The 22,438-nt window shown below is 39.9% G+C and overlaps 2 protein-coding genes across 4 annotated transcripts; both read right to left on the bottom strand.

Annotated features, from left to right (window-relative positions):
* Nucleotides 1-3,955: 3,955 nt before the first annotated feature.
* LOC129377409 (uncharacterized) lies at nt 3,956-15,263 on the bottom strand. 3 transcript variants are annotated; one of them, XR_008607913.1, is made up of 3 exons: nt 15,155-15,263; nt 14,600-14,665; nt 3,956-7,135 (listed from the first exon to the last, which is right to left on the bottom strand). XR_008607913.1 is itself a non-coding variant. In XM_055057319.1 (2 exons), the coding sequence occupies exon 1, from the start codon at nt 11,353-11,355 to the stop codon at nt 10,357-10,359; it is 999 nt and encodes a 332-aa protein (XP_054913294.1). In that variant the 3' UTR covers nt 3,956-7,135; nt 8,192-10,356. The 3 variants fall into 3 exon arrangements, 1 of the variants encoding a protein (XP_054913294.1); XR_008607912.1 differs by lacking the exon at nt 14,600-14,665; XM_055057319.1 differs by lacking the exons at nt 14,600-14,665; nt 15,155-15,263 and adding an exon at nt 8,192-11,355.
* Nucleotides 15,264-15,308: 45 nt separating this feature from the next.
* On the bottom strand, nt 15,309-22,438 carry LOC129377238 (uncharacterized). Its single transcript, XM_055057053.1, has 9 exons — nt 22,309-22,438; nt 19,407-19,704; nt 18,002-18,086; nt 17,743-17,844; nt 17,449-17,543; nt 17,187-17,294; nt 15,953-16,076; nt 15,704-15,847; nt 15,309-15,515 (listed from the first exon to the last, which is right to left on the bottom strand). Exons 1-9 carry the CDS (start codon nt 22,385-22,387, stop codon nt 15,309-15,311), a joined length of 1,242 nt encoding a protein of 413 aa, XP_054913028.1. The 5' UTR covers nt 22,388-22,438.

The following is a 22,438-nucleotide window of genomic DNA, read 5'->3' as shown; positions in this document are numbered from 1 at the left end:
GTTTGACGGTGTGGTGGCTGTCACCACATGCTAACGGCTAAACATCCACCCAGCAGAGACGATGCTTCACAGTAACATGCCTGAGATGAAACCATCAGCTGTTAGGAAGCTCTGCTGATCCACATCATTTGATCTTGCTGCTCCTCTTTAAAACTCTGTCTGGTCAGGAAGCCGTGCAGAGAGACGTTGGAGTAGGGGATTTGATCCATGTCCACAATGACAAATGAAAGAGATGATTTGAACTTTCCTGTTCCTGCTCTGACTTAATCAGGTCTTAAGTCAACAGTCGCATTCTGTTGACTTTCTAATAGCTTGAAGATTCCTATTAAACGTCTCTGGGATTTGGGGGTCACAGTTCAGGTGTTATTTGTGCTTTTGGGATGCTGATTGGATGCACCCAGTTGTAAAAACACACCTTGTTGCCATGGCTACACATCATAATTGTCCAAAAGTAAGAAGAATGAAAGAGAGCAAAAATCCTCCAAAACCATTTGGAATGGTTGAAAAGTGTAACAACTCAACCAACTAAATAATGAACGAAAGTCTCCCAGATGAAAAACACAGATCCTCCACCATGCTTTTATTCCACTAACAGAAACTGGAAATGTTCGATCGAGACACATTTTTTGATTTTTCTTTGGGGATGAACAATTTCTTGTTTTCAAGTGAAAAGTTTTCTTCGACTCATGGAACACGACACGAATAGAATAGTTCAGTTTTAACACTAGAACCCTGATTTTATTGACTTTGACATGATGCATTAATCTCCAAATACATGTTTGAGACACACCAGTCAGACACGCCATCAACGCCACAAACACAAATTTCACCACAAACGTTGCATCAGGACATAAAAGAAAACGCCCCCCTTCATTTGCTCCCATGACCAAAGGCCAACACAACGCCCCGTTGGGAGGAAATGGAAAAAAACATCAATGACTAAGCAACAACAAGTGCAAAAACTCTTAATCACAAATACCATGTGTAAGCAATGACTCACTCACAAACATTGTTGTCAAAAACTCTATAAACCATTTCTTAAGTTAACTGAGGACTCATGCATGCATGTTAACCCAGGCATTTTCAACATTTCCTTAAGCTCTTTTTAAAACTTTTATTTTATTTTACTCAAAGGAATTACAGCACATATGGAGTGGTGCAAAGACTTGTCTTTCCCTTGCTTAAGAGAACGACGGGATCGTAATCACAGACAGCTGTATGTGGAAAGATTTCACACTGCGTCACATGGGAGAGTCGCACTCTGTCTACTTTCTAATATCAAACAGATTATTCTGAAAACCTGAGAACTGGAAGAAAATGACCTCCTGCAGCTTTACCATTTGGCTGTGGGTGTACAGATCCAAAAACAAAACAAACAAATACATTGTGTATTGTTTAAGGAGTAGCATATGGGGTAACAAACCGGGGTTATTCTGTGTGGTATAAGCTGTACCTTTGTATTAAAGGATCTAAAACTGTTCAATAATAGAAATTATATTGTCTATAATGACAAAGAAAACAGCATGGATGCAATAATTATTTTGAAGAAAGATCACACATGATGCTGTTACAAAATGTTTCATTTAGAGAACAGACTCCAGGAGGATGAGTGAAGCACAGATTTGTTTCTGCCTCATCACTCTTTACTTTATTACAGAAAAACCAGCATCTGTTACATTGACACCAGAATATCCTACTTCATTAAAGCGTAAGTAAATCTAGTTAAGTATAAACGTGTTGAAGGTATGCTACTCTGATCGAAGTACAATTTTGGTGGGCGTCCCTCATTTTGATTTCTGAAAGGTGGCGACTCTGTTTTTGCCAGTAGTAACATCCGGCTGTGGATCATGTGAGTCGCATGATGTGAAAAAATGTGTTTCCATTGAAGTTTTGAGACATAAATCTACTTTGATACGAATGAAAAACCACCTCAACCTAGTGCAAAAAACCTTTTGTCCAAAAACTATGAGTTTTTTCAAAATTGCCTTGTTTGCGTCAAGTGAATTCATTTTCACAATTTCAGTTTGTGGAGTTACGTGGCTTCTCATATTTATGAATTATGAGTAAGAAAATATATTATAGAAAAAACTCATGTATTTGTCAATAAAAGTTTTTTCAGTTGTAACATAACAGATGTAGTTACATCTGTTGTTGCCATAATTCTTAAAGACTTAGCACATGAGCAAGTTTACACACTGATTTAAATTTGATTTATTATTGAATGAAAATGCAACAGTAGCAATTGTTTTTTTTTCTACATTTGCAGAACACAGAAAAAAGATCTGCACACATTTGCAGTGGAAACATCTTGTCTTGCCAACATTAAGGACTTCTCTGCTAATCAAACAGCAGAATCAAGATTTAAACTGCAAGCTGCTGGCTCATCGAGCAACAACAACACATCAGACGTCCACGTTTCCCGTTAAAGTGTTGGACAAAAGAAGGTGAAATCTGCTGAACAATTCAGGGAAATCATTAACTCTTTGTAATAGGGTCCTCAGGGGCCACTCACCTCACTGAGGTGTTTCCAGTCAAGAATAACTGATGCCTGCAGGCCGTTTCAGAGGATCTGGGCAGGTCATGAGTGTAGAGAAGGTATTGCAGCAGATTACTGTCAATGTCGTGCTTTCTGTCGCCTTCCTGGTGTAGGAGGATGTGCTCAGGAAAAGAGGGGGGAGCTACATACACAAGAACAAGCTTTTTATGAAGGGACAGCAGGAGGGAAGGAAAAGCTCATTTAGGAGCTAAAGGAAACTCCCTTGTGCCAGTAAGTTGATTCACCGGTTTGATTACACTGGAAACTCCACAGGCTTTACTGGGATCACATGGAAAACCTTCTTACACCTGAATAAAGGCTGAGGCTGGAGTTCAAGATTTGTGTCAGCACACGTCCCTTACCTACTGCCAAGCAGTGGAGGGATAATGATTTGTGGTTTTGCTGCTCAATTATCTCAATACATTGTAAAGCTTGACCTCACCAAGTATTCAAGAGTCAATCATGGGGGTAATATGTTCAGCAGCTGAAGCTCGGCCCAAATCGGTCCCTACAGCAGGACAACTCCATAATAGAACTGCTACAAAAAGAAAAACACAGAAAAAAGATCTGCAATCAGGTCGTTGCAGATGCCCAGTCAAAGTCCAGAACTCATCTTGATTGAATTGCCGTGGTGGGACATCAGAGCAAGTTCTGCAGAGTTAAATCAACGCCATGCCGAGTACATTTGGTCCTTATCAGGATTGGTGTTCATTTCAATCTTTTCAGATATTTCAACAAGAAATAGAGCAATTCCAACATTTGAAAAAGTTACACCTACTCAAAACTATAGTTGAAATAACTTTGTAAAAGTTCAATGAAAGCCAATTCTGAAACAGACTCTGCATGGTGTTAACTCTGCAGAATTTGTTGTGGCCGGTGAGCAGAACCAAACAATCACAAACCTTAAACTGAAGCGTCCATGTAGAAAATTACTTCATGTTCTCCAAGCTACCCAACATTCTTAAAGTTTCAAATTGATTTAAATTAAAATGTCCAACCCTTACAATCTTGTTGAGGAGATCTTTATTATCCTGGCATGCACTTTCCACTGGCTGAATTTATTCAAATTCAGATGTATTTGACTGATCAACACTTCCTCAACCATGTGAGGCATTAAACTACTGAAGTTAAAAGAAAGAAAACACACACAACACGTGTTTCAAAGTAATCAATAGAGCGAGCAAATATGAAATTGTATAGATGAGTTTCTTGTTATGGATGCATATTAGTGACATGAATCTCGTTAGGGATTCATGTCACTAATATCTGTTGCAACGCTGCTTCCAGGAAGTGATGTAGTTTTCATTTGTCTCTGACAGAACATTTCCCAAAGGAAAAGAGTCATGGAGCAAGTCTCCTATAGAGGAAGTGCGCCCTCTGGTGGTCTTCTGATAGCACAGCGAATAAACAACAAATGGGTCATTTTGAATTCATTTTATTGACATTTGATCAGCACAAGAAAATTTCTCCCTGATACTCTGCAAACCTCCCTTAAAACAGCACCTTAATTTCCTAAAACTGAGGAAAATAAAATGAGAAATGTCAAATAAAACATTTACTTTTCAATACAGTACTCTGTCCATGTTTTTATTTAGCAACTGGAAATTACAGTTGATTTATTCCCCATCTTGTTTTGCAGGAGCCTCATCACAGAAGTTTACAAGCAAATTCAGGAAATTCAAGTACCAGGCAGAATAAAAGATTGTTAAAAATATTATATTTCATAAATAAAACTTTATCAATATCAACATACAAATGTAGCATACAAAAGTTATCAAAAACAGTTTAAAAAAAACGAGAAAAAAAAACAAACAAAAACATATGATCAGTAAGGGAAGGAGTTTGCCTGTACCATATTATTGTTAAACTCTTCTGAATATTCTAGAAACTCCTTGGTACCTCAATTCATATGAATCATCACAAACAAAATGTAATGCATGACGAAACCAGGGCTATTTGACAGTAAACTATCAACATCAAAAAGCTTGTTGCTGTTTCTGAAACACATTCTGAAGCAGATCGTGTAAAGAAAAGCACAAAACAGAGCGAGCGGAAAAACTCACTGCAACAAAAGAGACGACAAAACACAGAATGCCGATTCCTAAATGAAGAACCTGGAGTTAAGACAGACCGCTACATATCACACACAAGCTGAAGAATATTGAGTCAGACAAAAACAAAACCAACCCCAAAACACAACCTGAGAATGCATGGCTCAGTTATGATAAAAGTGCAGGAAACAGTCTTTGAAAGTTCGCATTTTTACAGAGGACCTTTTTTTTCTTTGTTGAAAAATTCACACCTGAATGAAAGCGATTTAGAGTAGATGTGGTTTGGTCTTAACGTAATGTGTTTTATCGACACGTTTACAAACTTTACATGTGTCAGGTTTGTGCAGCTGCTTGCAGTTCAGCTGCAGCAGAAACATGTGGCGCCCTGTTCGGGCGCCACTTTTCGTTGCCGCTACACCCACCTCCCCACCCCCCTCTCACCCCTCACTCTCTACTCTCTCAGTCACTACTTCCTCTTCTGAGAGGGGAGATGTGCTACCAGCTCTCCATCTAACGGGTAAATTGAGTTTCCTAAATCTGCTGGGATTTACCCTATCAGAACTGAAGTAAACTCTGTTTAAGCTGGTTTCGAGACCGGATTCACCTGACTACTAACGGCCTACATCCAGATGTCCCACCCTTCTTCCCCTGCGAATTAGCCAGACTGAGCAGCATACAGCCAACAAGTTCCACAGAGCACATCTGTTAACAGTCGCTCCTTCTCTTTTTTGCAACTTGCACTTGTTACTGAATCAGGTTGGTTTTAGTGACTCTGGCGAGTCCCAAGGATGTTGTTTTAAATTTGGGCTAAAGCAACCTATAAAACATTTCCTACTTTTCTTCCCCAGAATCAAACATCACAGCTATTTTACTACCATCAAAGAACTTTGAGGTGACTCGTTAATTGAATGTCCACATCTTTTAGATTTTCTTTATGTTAAATATTTTATTAGTAAGGCATTTTTGCAAGGGTCAGTACAGCTTAATTAAGTAGCAGAAATAATTAAATAAGTAAAATCAATCATCTAGCCTATCTTTCCCTAACGCTGATACTAAGAACTAAAAAGGGAACCTTTTAGAGAGACGGACGGAGTTTGGTCTCGAACCCCAGAACTGGATCGATGATGAAGAAGGTGTTGCAGCAGGTGGAGGAGGTTGACTGATGAAGGCAGGGATCTCTGTTGGTCTGATGAGATTTCATCTCTGCATGGATGGTGAGGTCACACCGGACTTGGGTCTTTATCTTTGCCTTGATCTTCATCTTTGCCTTGGTCTTCATCTTTGTCCTTGGAGTCTGAACCCAGCCGATGAGAGAAGTCCGATTTGAAGCCACATGTTGCGGGGCTGATGGGTTGGTCCCTGTGTGCAGGACAGTCTTCGGCTCTGTGGCCCCGGCTCTTCTTGAGCTGCAGAGTTCTTTGTCCATCTCGGTCTTGACTCGAAGCTGCCTGGAGGATCCAACCAAACATTCCTCTTTTGCTCTCCCCTTATATAGGGTTTATACCCGCTTTCGGTGCATTTTCATTGGCTAACACTGTAGCTGTGCTTTATTGGGTAACTGTTTGGACAGATGAACTCATATCCATCACTGTCTTAGAGACGTTTTGTCCTGATGTCTTGGCTAATGTCTCAGGGTTGCTCAATGTTCCTCCCATGTCTCTGACACGTGTAAGTTGTCCAACAAGCTATCTCCTAATAAGGTCTTGGTCATCTCTGCTTTCCCGTTTTTCCCCATTTGACCCCTAACCTTTCACCTACTATCTACCTCCAACACATCATCAGTGATCTTTAATAGCAGATACATGTTTTACACCATTTCAAGTTCAATGTTAAAATCACATTCATAAACCTTTTAGTTTCTTTAATTTAGCATTCATTTATAATTTTATGATAATCACAACTTATTACTCTTTTCTTATTTGATACCAAAGTTACAGTTACTTGTTTTACTTGTACGTTTTTCCACAAATATCAGTAAGTATTGTTATAAGTAAACCAATATTAATATAAGTACTTTACTTTAAATCTTATCTAATTACTCAAAATGTTTAGATTTTATCCTTTGAAACTTTTATGCTTTTAAACAAGGACTGGTCTCAGCTATTTTTATACAGCTGCAAGCTGGAAACTTACTTCCTCTTTTTCCAGGAAACCCGCTCTTCCTGTCTCATCTCTCTCTCTCTGTCTATGATTTCTTATGATTAGATATATAAAAAAAATAAGTATAATTAAAGCTAAGTTTGCAGGAGACAAAAACAACACACACAACCAGATTTATTTTATTGCAGTCTGGGTCTACTGTTGGATCTAGATGTGATTGGTGTGACTTATTTTATAGGTACCTTTATTTGTTGTTACTGTTAACTAAAATATCCAGCATGGGCAAGTGGGATGATCTCGGATTTTTCTTGACAAACAGGAACGCAAAAATGAGGGTTTAGACTTGGGTTTGGGTGAACTTCCAGGTAAAGCATCCAGAACTTCTGTGATTTGACCTTCTGAAAGACCCTTCCACTTCAGCAGTTTGGGTATGAACTCCATGTCCTCACTGTGAACAGTAAAAGTAAAACCAGGTCAGCAGTGACATACAAACTGGTTTTCCATTACAAATGTGCTCAAAACTTTCTCGATATCCTGCCAATGTTGAAAAAACAATTGAGGTGTTTCTACTGAACTAAAAAAGCGATTAATATCACACGCAAATACGTTTGTTTGTGAGATGAATCATTAAAAATCAGGCAGCGCCGTGATTCTTCTGTCGTCTTCTTCCTTTTGCTTTACATCAGTGGCGACATCCGGTTGTTGATCATGTGACTCGTGTGATGCGAAAGTAGCGTTTCCAAAACTTTTGATCAGTTTTTCCAAATTTGTGCGTTTCCATTAAAAAATTTATTTTCAAAATGTCCAGTTGCACAATTACACGGTCAATGGGAACGCAGCGAGACATCGCCTTTAAAGCTCAAATGATCATCAGTCATGAGTGCCAAGTTTGTCATGAGAGAGGGATTCAGATTTAATGCAGATATTATGCTGTTTGGTAGGAATGGCTGGAAAGACGAGCAGTTCGGCTGTGGAAATTAATCTGGAGGTGAGATGGACTTTCACTCATGTCAATGTGTCAAAGAGCGAGTCTGAGGTTTAACTGTAGGTCAGACGAGTAAAAAAGTAATGAATTTTTGCCTTATAATGAATGGGGGATTTTTTGTGTTGGGGCGGTTTATGAAATTATAAGACATTTCATTTCTCAAATGTAAAACTACAGTCAAATTACATTCAATTGAGCCCAGTTAGTGGCTTACCGCTAGTAAGCCACTAACAGGTAGTCCTTATAAGGCCTTTTCCATGAAATGCTGCTTTGGAGGCTGTGTTTGCCTTCCTCAGCTCTGTTGCAAAACCAGTAAAGTGGTTAGTGGATTCCTTATATACCTGAGTTGATGGTGCTGCTGATTGGGCCAGATTTCCTTCACCTGCTGAGAAGTGCTGCAGAGTGGCATACCAATGTGTGTATGTGTGTGTGCACACACAAATGTCTATTCATGCACCCACATCTGATCTAATGAGCAGATCTGCGCAACACCTCCCACTCTATCTTGCAAGGTTTTACCTGGGAAGATCGCATTTTTCTCCTTTAAGCGAGCTGGTTCCCTCTACTTGGTCTTCTGGTGGGATGAGCACTACAAGGCGCCGGACGTCCCGATGGAGTATGATGCCTGAACCTCCTTCACCAATCCAGAACATTTCTCAGGAGGTTTTGGTGTATTTCCCGAACTATACCCACTTGGAGACACATTCACATAAACATCCCGGACTATGCCCTTGCAATCAGGATTCACAGCAACAACTCTACCCATCTTGAATTGCCCCCTTAGCGCATTTTGGTCGCAGAGCCAGACCACATCACCAATAGCAACATTTCCTTCAGCAGTATGCCACTTGCCACGGACAAACAAGTTGGGACCTGCAAGTTGACTCCAGGACCTCCAAAAGTAGTCAACTTGAGTTTGTATTTCTCTGAGCCTTTTAAAAGGATAAGTGGTATAGTCAAATGTCTTGAAATCTCCACTTTGTGTAGCTCGACCAAGCAACAGGGTGTTTGGAGTGATGTACTGGATTCGATCTTCATGGCTCTGTACTCTAGTATCAATAGGTCTTTCGTTGGCTAGATTGGCAGCTATCTTAACCGTCATAAGAAACTCACTAAAGGTAAAGCCTTTCACTCTGCCAAGACTTTGAAACGCTCTTTTAATGATCTTGACAGCAGCTTCAGCTGCGCCGTTGCGATGTGGTGAATCGGCTGGAAGAATTTTCCATGTCCAGTGAATCCCATTTTTTGCAGCATACTCTTCAAATGAGAATTTGTCTTGCTGACTCAGGTAAGCATACATTTCTTGCAGAATGGGTTTTGCCCCAATAAAGTTTGTACCTGGGTCAGACCACACCTTCTGGGGATGACCTCTGATGGACGTAAACCGCTGGTAGGCAAGTATGAAGCTCTCTGTAGATAGTGTGTTTGCCAGTTCAATATGAATGGCTCTACTTGACATACAGCAGAACAACACACCTCAAACTTTCATGCTTACTCTTTTCTTGACGTCATCTTTCACTTGGTAAGGGCCAAACAAATCAACAGATATGAACTGAAATGGTGCACTTGGACTAGACCTTTCTTCAGGCAGATCCCCCATTATTTGCAGACAGGTTTTCCTCTCACCTTTTTGCACAATACACACTCATCGACAACTTTTCTGGCAATGATTTGTCCTCTGATGACCCATGCTTTCTTCCGCATACATAACAAAGTTCCTGCCACTTCATCATGTCCTTCACTATGTGCTGCTCGAGCTAGAAGGGTGGAGATCCAAGATTGGAAAGGCAACAGAGGAACGGCTCTGTGGTCCTCCTTAAAAGTCTGAACTCTGCCACCACACATCAAGAGCCCGCTTTTTCCATCTTTGTAGACAACCAGTCTATCAGTCGTTGTGGTTGGAAATTGTACACCTTCTTGTGCTGCCAGGCATAGATCTCTGAACACATCTTCTCTTTCGCCGACTGTAATGACACCAGATAAAGGGACCACCTCCCACTTTTCTTTATGTGTGACCTTGACATGCAGGAACTTTTTTGCTGCTCTCCAAATCCATGCAACTACTCCTATTAGCTTCCTCAAACTGCTGAAGTCCTTCACGTCCTCTAGTTGCTGGACTACTGCAGCTGCAGGTGGCCTCCTCGAGATGATCAATTTATGTTGGACTGATTGGATTTTGTTCTTTCTGCTGGCTTCGGGTAAGTACAGCAACAAATGTTTTCTTCTGTATTTTTATAACATTGTCTCTTGCTTGCTCGGCGACATCATTTGCAGATTTCTTTGGCCACTCACTTTCAGGAAGTTGAAGGAAACTTGCACCCAACTGCCACTCTGAGTCTTCGGTTAAGTAAGCAGGACTTGCTCCTCTGGTGATAACATCTGCAATATTTGCTGATCCTGGAATCCACCACCAGTCTTGGACATTAGTGCTGCTCTGGATCTCTCCAACCCGGTTAGCAAAGAAGGTCTGATATCCATAACTCTCTCACTGTATTGCACCCAAGACAGTTTGACTGTCAACGAGATGGAACCACTTCTCAACTTTGATTTGGCAATGTTTCTGGAAATAAGTCTTTAGCCGGGCTGCAAAGACTGCTCCACATATCTCCGCTTTCACAGGGTCACCATTACGGTTAAGAGGAGTGAGCTTGGCCTTAGACTCAACCAACCTCACACTGACACCATCAGTGCATTCCCAATGCAGGTACAACACAGCACCATATGCATTGCTCACTGCCATCAGAAAATGTGATGCCAATTGGACCTGCATATGGGTCTGGTGGTGTCAGGGATCTGATGAATCTGAGTTGGCTCAGGTCAGCATATTCTTCTAGCAGCTTTACGGCATCCTCTCTGAGTTCTTCGGATAGAGCAGCATCCCATGTATCTTTTGCGCAATACATTTGCTTTGCTTCCTGAAAAGCCCTTCGAACCAGAATTGCTCCTTTCTGCTTTGCAGGAGTCACAAGGCCGAGTGGATCATAGAGAGCAGAGACTTGACTTAACAGCTCTCTTCTGGTAAGAGGATTTGGGGTTTGTCCTTTTACCTCTTCTCTTAGCAGGTCCTGACCAAGGCGCATTTTCTTCTTCCTTTTGGAAAAGTTCACTGCAACCATGACATGCAGCTTGCCATCTTCAACCGTGTAGCCCAGACCGAGGGCTTTGTTATCTTTTTTAGTGAGCTGGTTAGGCAAGATCATAGTCTTTATCTCCATGTTACCTTCTCTTGACTCCTGCCTCTCACTTTGACTAGAGTAGACCCAGGGCTTCATGAAAAATCCTCCAGCTTTAAGGATCTGCTCAATGTTGGATGTAAGGAGTTTCAGGTGGTCAAGGTTGTTATGAGATGTCAAGATGTCATCGACATAGACGTCTTCTTCCAGCACACGTTTCTCTTCTATGAATTGTGTGAATGGGGGTAGGCTGGCAGTCTCCCGCATAGCAACTTGTGCTATACAGCCAGCAGGTTTATCTCCGATATTGACCCTTATTATGGCAAAATCTTCTACTTCAGCATCCTCACTGTCACGCCACAAAAACCTGTGCAGATGAACCTCTTTCTCTTCTAACCACACAGAGTTGTAAATTTTTTGGATGTCACCAAGGGCAGCTAAGACACCAGCTCGGAACCTCAGGAGAACGGCTCTGATCGGATTTAAGACATCAGGACCTTTAATCAACATGTCATTCAAACTCAGACCTTTGTACTTCTGGCTGCTTTTCCACACTAGCCTCACTGGATATGGAATGCGGATTTAGTGCAATCAGATGACTTATATACCACACTGGCCCGGTCCAACTTTGTAGAACTTCTTTAGACAGTTTCACTGCAGCTTTGCGATCAACCATTTCATGGACTTGTGAAGCATAGGCCAATCTCCACTCTGGATCCTTTGCCAACTGTTTTTCAGTCCTGAGGAATGTAGTTTCTACTGCTTTCCTATTGTCGGGGAGAGAAGTCAAGTCTTCAGTCCATGGATATTTGGCGTGCCAGTGTGGTTCAGGAGAGTGGTGGTCACCATTCACATATGTCAAGCCACTTCTCACCATCTCCATCTCTTTCTCCTCAGCCAAAGACATTTCCTTCCCTCCGGGTTGGCAATTCCCGCAGCGACATCCTCCACATTTTGGTACGCAGGCTGCTCCGATGCTTTCCCATTCCCACCACTTCAGAAAGTCTTTGCTGGTAGTGGCTGCATTGGATCGGATGAAAGGATGCCTAGGAGACTGACAGGAAACTGAAGATTTGCAGGTGAGTTCATTGTACTTGACTGCTGCAGTCCTCATTGATCTTGCAAAATGTGTCTCTGATGTATGGGCCATTAAGGTAACTTCTTCAAAGAGGTCCGGATGTGTGCCTCCAACCGTCTTGCTGAGTGGTCCATCCCATAGCACCAGGTCCCCGACAGAGCGAACTTTTTGAGGTACAAGTTGACCTTCTTTGTGGCTAATCAGGAGCTGTATCTCTTTAGGTCTTGTAAGGTCTTTTAAGGAGACATCTGGAAAAATCCTCTGTAGCTTTGTGGCAGGGACATGTCTATGAACTTCTGCAATCTTGTCAAGCCCATAGCAGATCAGCTGATGTGATTTGAGAGTCCCTCTTGGAGTATTGACACGTATCTTAAGAAGATAGCGCTTTGTTTCAACAGACAACTGCATCCCTCCAACACCATTGACTACAAGCGTCACATCTTCACTTCTAAGATTCAACTTACTTGCAGCTTTATGTGTAATGTAGTTTGTGTCTGATGCCAGGTCAATGGGGGTTCCAATTCTTGTCCATCATTGGCTGTAACATTAAGAATCATCAGGATAACTGGATACTCATTTAAGTCATCCTCCTCTAGAAGGCCTGTCTTAGTAATAGTGGAGTTGTGTGCCCTTGACACAACATTGCAGAAGGCATCTTTACATTGCTGAGCCAGCTCAGGTGGGAGTTTAGAAAGAAACTCTTCCTGGGCTTCAGTATGTTTTTTGCCCTCCACTTTCTCTGAACCAGATTTAGCTGTTCTTTGGGACTGCGGTCTAGCGAGTAAGCAGAGAAGAAAGTGGTGTTGGTCTTTACACTCTGGGTTCTTGCACAAGTAATCAATTTTCTTACAGTAGTCACCATTATGGAGTTCAAGTCATTTCTTGCAGGCACCGAGCTGCCGTACTATATCCCTCTTATCTGATGGCTTTAGATTGATCCTAAACCTTCTGCAGAAATACAGTTTCTTCCTGGGCTTTGGATTGCCACAAACAATGCAGCCTGATGTATCACTGCTGTGCGTGGTTGGCTTGGTTCTGGAACATTTTAAGAACTTGGATTTCTCTCTGATGGGTTCAACAAGATCTTTCAGTTGATCTAGTTGTTCATATATGGATTCTTGTGATCTAAGAAAGTAATTCTGGTACCTAGTGGTGTCTTTCTCAGTTGCATTATGGGTGAGCCAGTCTTTCTTTAAAGTTTCTGGAAGCTTACTCTCTATGGATTTAGTCACCAGTGGATTCTTTATGGCATCTACATTTCCTAGCTCATTTAAGTCACTAAGAGCCTTCTCCAAAGCTTGGATGAGTTCTATTATTCATCTAGGTTGACCATTTCTCACTGTTGGAATTGCTTGTAATTCTTCAATAATCTCAAGAGCAATGGTAGCTTTGTTCCCAAACCGGTTGTCCAGGACTCTGAAGATCTCATCTGATGAATTGTATGTTAACAGGTGTAAATCCTTAGCCAATTTCTCATCGAGACTATCAAGCAATTGAAACTTCCTTACTTCTTTCGAACCAGATGGTTCACCTTGCTTCTGGAGAGCCTCCCATTCTTCTCCATCTGTAATAGTCTTTACTTCCACCAAACTTTGGTAAAGCTGTGGCTTTCAGTTTTATTGCAGCTATTGGAGGTAGACTGTGGATTAAGGCTTTTTCCTCTGTTTTGTCCTTCTTCCTTGCTGCTTCAATAAAGACAGCCTTCTGGGATACCAGCCTAGGGAGGCACACCTCTAGCTCCCTTACACGGTAGTTGAAATCCTTTCTCGGCAGGTGGGGCCCAATAGTACCAATTTTGGTGTGCTTCCTTTGCCTTCTGGATCAATTCTCCAAATGAGTGAGCATAAACTCATATGCCTCCAGAGTTGTATCTGGCCCGATGGAAGAAACAATCTTGCACACATCCTCTGCAACTTGTAGAGCCAGGGACAGTTCCTTCTCTCCATATGTGGTTCACATTGTCTCTCGGATAAGGAGTTTAGCTTCTTTAAGCTTTTGTTCACATTCTTTCTCCGTCTTCTCTATGTCAGCTTTCAGAAGATTACTCAGCTCCTCAGCTGCAGTTGCTTTGCTCTCAGCCATATAAGCAGCCTCCACATCCTCATTTGACTTTAGTTCAGCCATTTTCCTCCGTTGGAAGACAGATAGCAGATTACAGTCTCTGGTTGAGGAATGGAATTCCCTCTAATTGGGGTGGTTTTTCACTGTCGAGTGTCTTATAATTCATGGTTTCCTACACTTGAAAAGGAGGACTTGAAGACATCAGGAATTCACTCAATCTTTTTTATTTTCACCAATGAGTGAGAACCAATGAACAGAACAGGTGAAAAACCTACAAAACACATACAAAATATTTTGACATACATTTTAGACATTTGGTTCAAAGTTAATAATTTATCTTAATGATTAATTTTTAACCTCAAATTCACAATATTAAATTATTAAATTTCATGTCTGGTTGAATTTGAATCAAACAAATCCACACACTTCAGAATTACAGTTTTTTCCTTTTTCTTAGGACATAAGGTTTTTTACATTAGATATCTTAACATACATTTAGTGGAACCAAACTATAAACTAGCAGTGCAAACTGTTACTTCAATAAATTCTTCATTTCATTTCTCAAATGTAAACTACAGTCAAATTACATTCAATTGAGCCCAGTTAGTGGCTTACCGGTAGTCCTTATAAGTCCTTTTCCATGAAATGCTGCTTTGGAGGCTGTGTTTGCCTTCCTCAGCTCTGTTGCAAAACCAGTAAAGTGGTTAGTGGATTCCTTCCATACCTGAGTTGATGGTGCTGCTGATTGGGCCAGATTTCCTTCACCTGCTGAGAAGTGCTGCAGAGTGGCATACCAATGTGTGTATGTGTGTGCACACACAAATGTCTATTCATGCTCCCACATCTGAACTAATGAGCAGATCTGCGCAACAGAGCCAGTAGAGATACAAATGGCAGTACGGTATTTTGCAAAAAGTGAATTTACCACAGTATGTCCCTTTACAGATGGTTGAATGAAGGACTGGAACTGAAAAGGTTTCAGACAGAGATGACCTCTATGACCTAACAATCACCAAGTGTTTCTGAACTGGGAACTAGAGCTCCAGTAAACTCAAAGATTGTTGGCATTCAATTTTTCTCCTACTGTTTACATATATTGAAAATAAAGAAAAAAAGAGAACATTAATCGAATATTGAACGCTAAACTAGTACAATCAGAAACCGGTTTACCTCTGCTTCCCAATGTCTTCTTGTTTCAATGCAATGGTGAGCTTGACTGAGGAGAGGTCCTTGCAGTTTAACACCTCGTGGATCAGTAGTAGCAGGTGATTCCACTGCTGGACACAGGAGCCTGGTACAAATTGTACACGTGAGGAATATATGATCAGACTGAGACATCGCTGTCTGCAGTGACGTCCTGAAATGGTGGACTCACCAGATCTGAGATGGTGGCGTGAAGCTCATCGGCATCCTCCTTGACTGCTTTACCAACATCAGAACTCCATTGCTTTTTCAGTACAAGCTGACTTTTTAGGAGGAGATGGTTGAGGTAAGAGTCAGCAACAACCTTATAAACCTCATTCATCACCATCTGCGGGGTGGGGTGGGGGGGTGAGGGGGGGCAGGCAGAGGGAGAGAAGCAGTCAGATCTTTACCAAACATTCAGACACAAATCTATTGAAAACTGATTTATTTTTAGTCTAAATGACATCAATAATAAGCAATTAGCAATAATGTACTTTTTTCATCAGGAGGAACTTCACAAAAAGATGGTCTTACCATTTGTTCATCCACAGCATAAGGCAGCTTGGGAAACTGATCCCGCAAGGAGTCAAACAGCTCACAGTGTCTTTCACCAGGCTGGCGGAGTACAAAGCTCCCACTTGGCTTGCTGGGAGATCTGAAGTAATCCTTCAGACAGCTCTACAGGGCAAAAAAATGCGTTTTAAATGTAAAATAGTTACAGAATGTTTTCAGTGCTCCCATTTTGTTTTCATGTAAAATAATGTAGTCACTGCAAACTGGTACCTCAGCAAGTTCGGTTGCAATTTTCTTTATAAGCTCCAGAGTGCGAGCCTCCAACTTTTGAAGTATTTTCTTTGTTTTGTCAACAGAGCCTGCTTTAACGCTTCCTTCAGCCTGGATGTGCTGCCTGAAACCAAGCAAAATAAGTCATCTCAAAATCAGGGCATCCCCCTTTTCTTATACAGACTAATGCACTTTGGCCAATTCATACATTTATTGTTTAATTTTTTCACACTAGATCATTAAAATCACAACAAGCTCGTCATTTTATTAGCCCAGTTAAGATAACTAAACTCATTTGTAATTGCTGAATACCAGAACAATTGTACATCTTTCCAAGAATTCAGATCGGGGCTTTTCCATTTGTGCTTTAGCCACTAATATGGCAGCTTGCTGAGGGTCAAAGTTCATTTGAAAGACCCATTTGTGCCTGAGCTTGAACTTTTCCTCTCTTATGTCTTGAGATGATTTTGTCCACTGCATCAGAAACTCATGTACTTTTTAGTTTTACTTGACGAATATTATTATGAAAGTATCTTTATTCTTACTTGAGTAAACTGTCTGGTTACATTACCAGACTGTGAGTAACTTCTCTAAAAGAAGAACACACAAGTTTCAACCAAAAGTGCAGCAGACACACAGCTACAGTTTAGGTTAAAATGAGAAGTCTTGTTTGAAGTTTTCTTGTTCTGATGTTAGTTTCTATCTGCTAAAGCTGCTGAGATGTTTTGAAGGTCAAAAAACAGCAAAAAAAGAAACAGGAATTCTTATATTTTGTCACTTTACCCTGCCCTACCATGCATATATATCTACTGTATTTAATAAGCTTTATATTGAGTAAAACATATTTGGAAAAGTCTTTATTTTGCCTTAATTAGTAACTCGTGTTCATTTGTCTTTGTTTTTCATTTTACTTTTTAAAAACTTTACACTAAGCTTTATGTTTTATCTGTGTGATGACATCATTTTAAATCATTAATCAGTAACATTTTCTCTTACTTGAGTCACTTTGAGGGTGGGTAGCCTCAAAATGACAATTTTCAACTGAAATAGAGTGACTTAACCATATGAGGTTATGGAGCATAACCTCATTCCAAATTATTAGAGGCAGAGTGTTATATTTGGAATTTTGTAAATAGAAATAATTTTCAGTAGTTTTAGCTGTCACACAACAGGAAAAAAATGTTTAGTTTGACAGTCAAACAGAAAAAAAGAAAACAAATCTTGAAACACCCACCGTAGCTCTTTACATGTTCTCAGAGTCTTCAGGAAGTGTATGCTTTCTGGCTTTCCCCTCCATGCTTCAGCTTTTTTACAGAGTATCTCCTCTTGCTCTGCTTTGTACCTACAACAAAATAAATTATGCAGCATTGACAATTCACTCGATTTCAAATGATAGTAGCGCCATTCTGATTTCAGGATATGGTTTCTGAGGCAAACAGTTTTATTTCTAGATGCCATTAAATTAACAATCTGTTTTATAATTCAAAACATCTCACCTTTCCACAAAACTCTGCAGCTCTTGAAAGCAAACCTTTTTCACCTTATTTCTCAGTAATCTCTTCTGTACTAATTTGGGCATGGCATTAGTACACTGAAGAGAAAGAGAGAAAAAGAAAGACCCAATATTAATTAAGGTTTGATAAGGTTTTATTAATTAATGTAAAATAAATTAGAAAAAGTTCACTGTAGCATGAATAGTTTTACAAGGTACAGTAATCATGCTACCAAAAGACAAGTATTGCAACAGTTAATTACAACTACATACACTTAAATACCCAGGCTTGTCTTACCTGAATAACGTCCACATAAAGCTGAGTGTAGGCCTTCTCACTGTAATCCATCTGTGTTCGATCAGCATCCAGGATTTTTCTCAGGGAATCTCTGACTTCCACCTGCAGACGTACACAATCATGAGACTAAGTGACCAATAGAAGCTTCCACTTCCACTCTGGTGATTATGAGGTTTTGATACAGTGTAAAGATCATTTTGAGTGTGTGTGAGGGCATGTACGTGTGTGTGCAAGTAACATTTCGCTGATTGATTCCTACCTTTACTATCTCCAGCAGTTTGTCCTCTGTTTTTAATTCCCGTTCATCCAGTAGACCAAGCTCGGAGTGATCAAGCTGATCCTTCCTATGAAAGAATCAAAACAACGGGGATGCAACATGTGTATATCTAAAAAAGCTTGGGAAATACATTTACGCAAAAATAAAAAGTGATTCACAAATAATTTATTGAAAGTATCTATACGTTCACATAATCATCGCTATACTGAGTTATTTCACAACTATCAGGTCAGGATCTCATGCAGGCATGTAAACCCGTGTCGAGTCGACACACCTTTTTACATTCACATGCAGTCTCTGAAGGCCTGCGTGATAAACCTGCTATTTAACCTGGGCTGAACCAGGAGAGACAATGGTAAAAAGGAAACCTTACAATTACTTCTGCAAATAGTTTTATTGACAGGCAGGTTTACAAAACCAGCATGATCAAATAAACAAGACATGATGTGTTAGTTCCTAATCTTCAACTATTTCATTTGTTGTCAGATTCAATTTGTCTTTCCCATTCGCCTGATAGCAAACAAATGCTCTAGGGTGGTCCTAGAAAAAGTAGAACATGTTTGGAAACTCTCCTTTAACCACCTTTAACCATGGATTTATTTTCACTGTCGAAAATTTTCTAGTTCTATAGAAAAACTATGAAGATGGACGCCTGGCTGTTCACTGTGTAAAGTCACAGTGGACATTTGAATTAAGCCCCAGTCTGTTATTTCTAAAGTACTACATTGATCTTTAGATCAATGTAGTATTAACATACAGAGGAATATTAATCTCCATGAAGTTGTAACTGTGAAATATTGCCTTTTCGGGACAGTCAGCTATGTGATCCATACTCGGTCGCTTATTTGTGTTCAAAAAATTCCTGGGACAAAAGAAAAAGAACATAAGAAGTGATTCACATTGTTGTCAAAACAAAAAGTGGAAAAACATTAATGCAATATAAGATTTTGAAATATTTTAGAAAGTTTATTTCTCAACAATAGGTAGATTTATTAATTTTTGAAGTTGTTTCCTGATTTTTTTTTCTATTATTATTTACTTGAAACCCTTGTCAACTCAGAAATTGAAGCACAAGGTTTTATATTCCAGATTAAACAAAGACTCTTTGTGCTGGGAGAAATATATTTAGCCTGTGGATAAAAGGAGTGTCAGGATCCCATGTTGTTTTAAGTATTCGTTATTTGCATTTAGATCATTTGTTTGTTTGTCATTAGTCATTCTTTTTTTTTCTGTCTCTGTATGTTATATGTCACCGGGTTAGTTGGTTCTTCTGTATTTAGGTCATTCTTTATCGCTGCTAGATTTGTTTATTCCCTTCCCCGCTCATCTTGAGGCAAAGATTGTTTGACAGTTATTTTTTACAGTGTATGAGCACATGAATACGCACCTCTGTGAGATCCAGTTGGTCAGGATTACACAGCTCTTGGTGGTGGTGATGTTCTGGAGCAGAGCATCAATGTGAGTAAGAATCTGGCAGAGGAAGTCATCTCCAGATGTGACGTGATTATTTTTGATTATTTCGTCTACTGCTTCCAGATGCTGATCCAGATGTTTTCCCAGGTCTGATGGAAGTTCTGGGAAGCTCACTTGCTTGGAACTCTGAGTTCGCTGCTCACTGCCTAAAGTGTCATCAGAACACACTGGACGAAGCTCCTGCGAGAGCTGTCGTGTTGCAGATACAGGGCCTAAAAGTTCAGAAAAAGATTCTTAAAATGTGACAATTATCGTCAGCATAACAGCTCTCTCTCTCATTCTTTTGAATTTGTCTCATTTTAACATCTGAAAATATTTATAGTATTATAAACAACATTTTCTGTGGAATGGTTCTGAGTATATCCCAGTCATTCAAGACTAGCAGGTTTTAACTGTCACTATGTCATGACTGTACGGTATGAAACAGAGAGCATTGAGTTGCAAAAACATATATTTGGGAATTTGTCTGTTTTTTGTGTGTGGTTTTTTTTTCATGAATCCACTGAATCCAAAAATGACATTTTTTTCAATCAGGTCAGGCTTTTATTCTAATTTGATTTGGAGAAATCTGATCTTCTGACTAAAAAAATGTTTGTCAATGTGTGTCAATGTTTTCTTATCACATCAGTCAGATAAAGTAGAATTATTGTTCATCATGCAATAGGAATTTCATCACCACTCAGTGTAACCTGGTTGAATTTATATGTTGTTATAATTACTCAAAATGTTTTTCTTTGGTTATTTGTATGGGTTCCTACCTGACTGAAAATCTCTGTTATTGTTTTAACTGTGTTACTTTAGAACGGAAGCCCCTCCCCTTTTGTTTCTTCCTCTGTGGTATTGTCTTTAAAATGTTTGCGTCCCTTAGACCCTACCCTTTTGTCATGTTGCCCTGTGGGAGAGGTGTGTTCTATTTATTTTGTATCTAAATACATCCAGTTTATTTATAGATTTATTAAGTTAATTTCTGTTATGTACTTTTGTTTATGTAGGGCTTGGAGCGGGCAGCCTGTAACACGGCTATTTCCTATTTGTTATTCTTGTCGGAATAAACCCTTTTAAAGGTGAACCACGGCCTGATCATTTAAAACCAGCACAACGCAGATCGGATCCGGTTACATCAGCATGAATAACAAACCCTCATCTCCTCCTGTTTGCAAATGTACATTAAACAGTGGATGTCAATAGTTTACTCTATTGTTAAGTTTTAACAAAAGTTACGTTTTTTAATTCATTTCAAAACCTTTTCATTACATGTCACATTTATCCTTTGTACTTTCACCTTTTAGCATAACACTTTTGTCCATTAATCAGGGTTTAAATGTGTGTTTTTCTGTGTGTTTTTTTAATATGTTAAAAGTTAGAACTGAGATTCAGCTAAAGAGCAAACAAATCGTTTCGAGGACAAAAAGGTGTGCCTTAAACACTGAGGACATGTTAAAACATGCCCATTCTTTCTGCTCAGTTCTTCGACTCTCTCAGATGATAAGACAGGGGAATATTTTATATATTGTTTGGGTGCATCGAAAACCCAAACAATCACCGACAACTGATCTTTTGATCTCTCGATTCCGATTTTGGCTGATACCACGTTTTTTGACTGAATTGTTGTTCAATGTAGCAAGAAAGTTGTTGAGTTGGTAGGGTCACTGTTGTCATTTGTAAATGTGCAGACATAAATCTGTCAATTAAACCTTTCTCGCCAGAGACGACAGCGGCAGATTCTTACACATTTACGAAGCTAGACAAGACTGGTGGATAAGATCAACTTATGTGAAAATCAACATGTAAAAATCAGTCGATCACAGATCTCCCAAAATTAAGAAAATTGACAACGATAAATCGGCCGGCAGATAAATCGGTGCACCCCTAATTTATTATTATTCATGTATTTTGAACATGATAGAAGTATGAAATCAACAAGGAATGCAAAAGACATATTTGTACCACAATAATCTTAATATATATGTCTACATTTGCGCAGTAAGATCATGTTGACCCAAGTTATTACCAAAGGATTGAAGAAAGTCATAAAATATCAGCTGAGCTTTAGGGCTAATCAGATTCTCTATGAATTAGTTGTTAATCTAAGTTTCTGTAGAGTGCTGCAACAGAAGCTCTGTCATGTTCTGTGATTTTCTGTTCCTTTTGAGTTTCTGTTTTGTCCCTCTTGTCCCGTCTTCCCCCTTGATTGCTCCCAGGAGAGTCTCGTTCCCTCCCGAGTATTTAATGTCACCTGCGCCTCAGCGTCCTGGTTCGGTTCGGTTTAGTTTTGCCAGTGCTGACCCCCAGCTTTCCGCTCAACTGCGCTGCCAGATTGTCGGACTGTTTTTGGGTCGTGCATTGCACCGTCGTTCCGGATGTTTTCATCATTAAATCGTCACTTGATTCATCCTCTGGGTCGCTCAGAGTCTTCCTCACCGCCATTCACCCCCCACTATCTCACAAGATCCTTCCTATCGCCATGTCCGTTTATAGAACAATGATGAAATGCATAGTTTTGAACTGATAAGGCAAAAATATTCTTTTACGTCACGACATGCTAAATAGCGTGGCGCCAGGGAAACAATGCAGATATTATATATTTTGTATTTTCAGGTCGCTTCGATTCAATCACATTACATGACAATTTATTTATTTTTTTAAACTAATATTTAACATTCAATTTGGAAAATAAACACAGTTGAAGCGCGTGTGCCTTTCTTGCTGTTCTTAAATACATTTTTTAGTACAACGAGTCTAACTTGATAGTCAACAGTAGCTTTTCACGGTGTTATGAAAAGGCGTCGTTAGAAATGATACCAGCTCTCACTCACCGTCATAGTCGTTGTTCTCCATTAAAGGCTTGGTGCTGTTCATTCTTGCCACCTTTTTCTTGCTCCAAAGCTTCTTCATGTTTTTCGTCCCTTTTTGTCCGTCCCGGGATGACTTCCTGTGAGCTCGTGC

This window comes from Poeciliopsis prolifica, unplaced genomic scaffold (assembly GCF_027474105.1).
Source record: "Poeciliopsis prolifica strain line A6 unplaced genomic scaffold, Auburn_PproV2 SCAFFOLD047, whole genome shotgun sequence".
Taxonomy (NCBI): domain Eukaryota; kingdom Metazoa; phylum Chordata; class Actinopteri; order Cyprinodontiformes; family Poeciliidae; genus Poeciliopsis; species Poeciliopsis prolifica.
The sequence above is the reverse complement of the archived record's forward strand: the minus strand, read 5'-3'. Positions and strand labels throughout refer to the sequence as shown.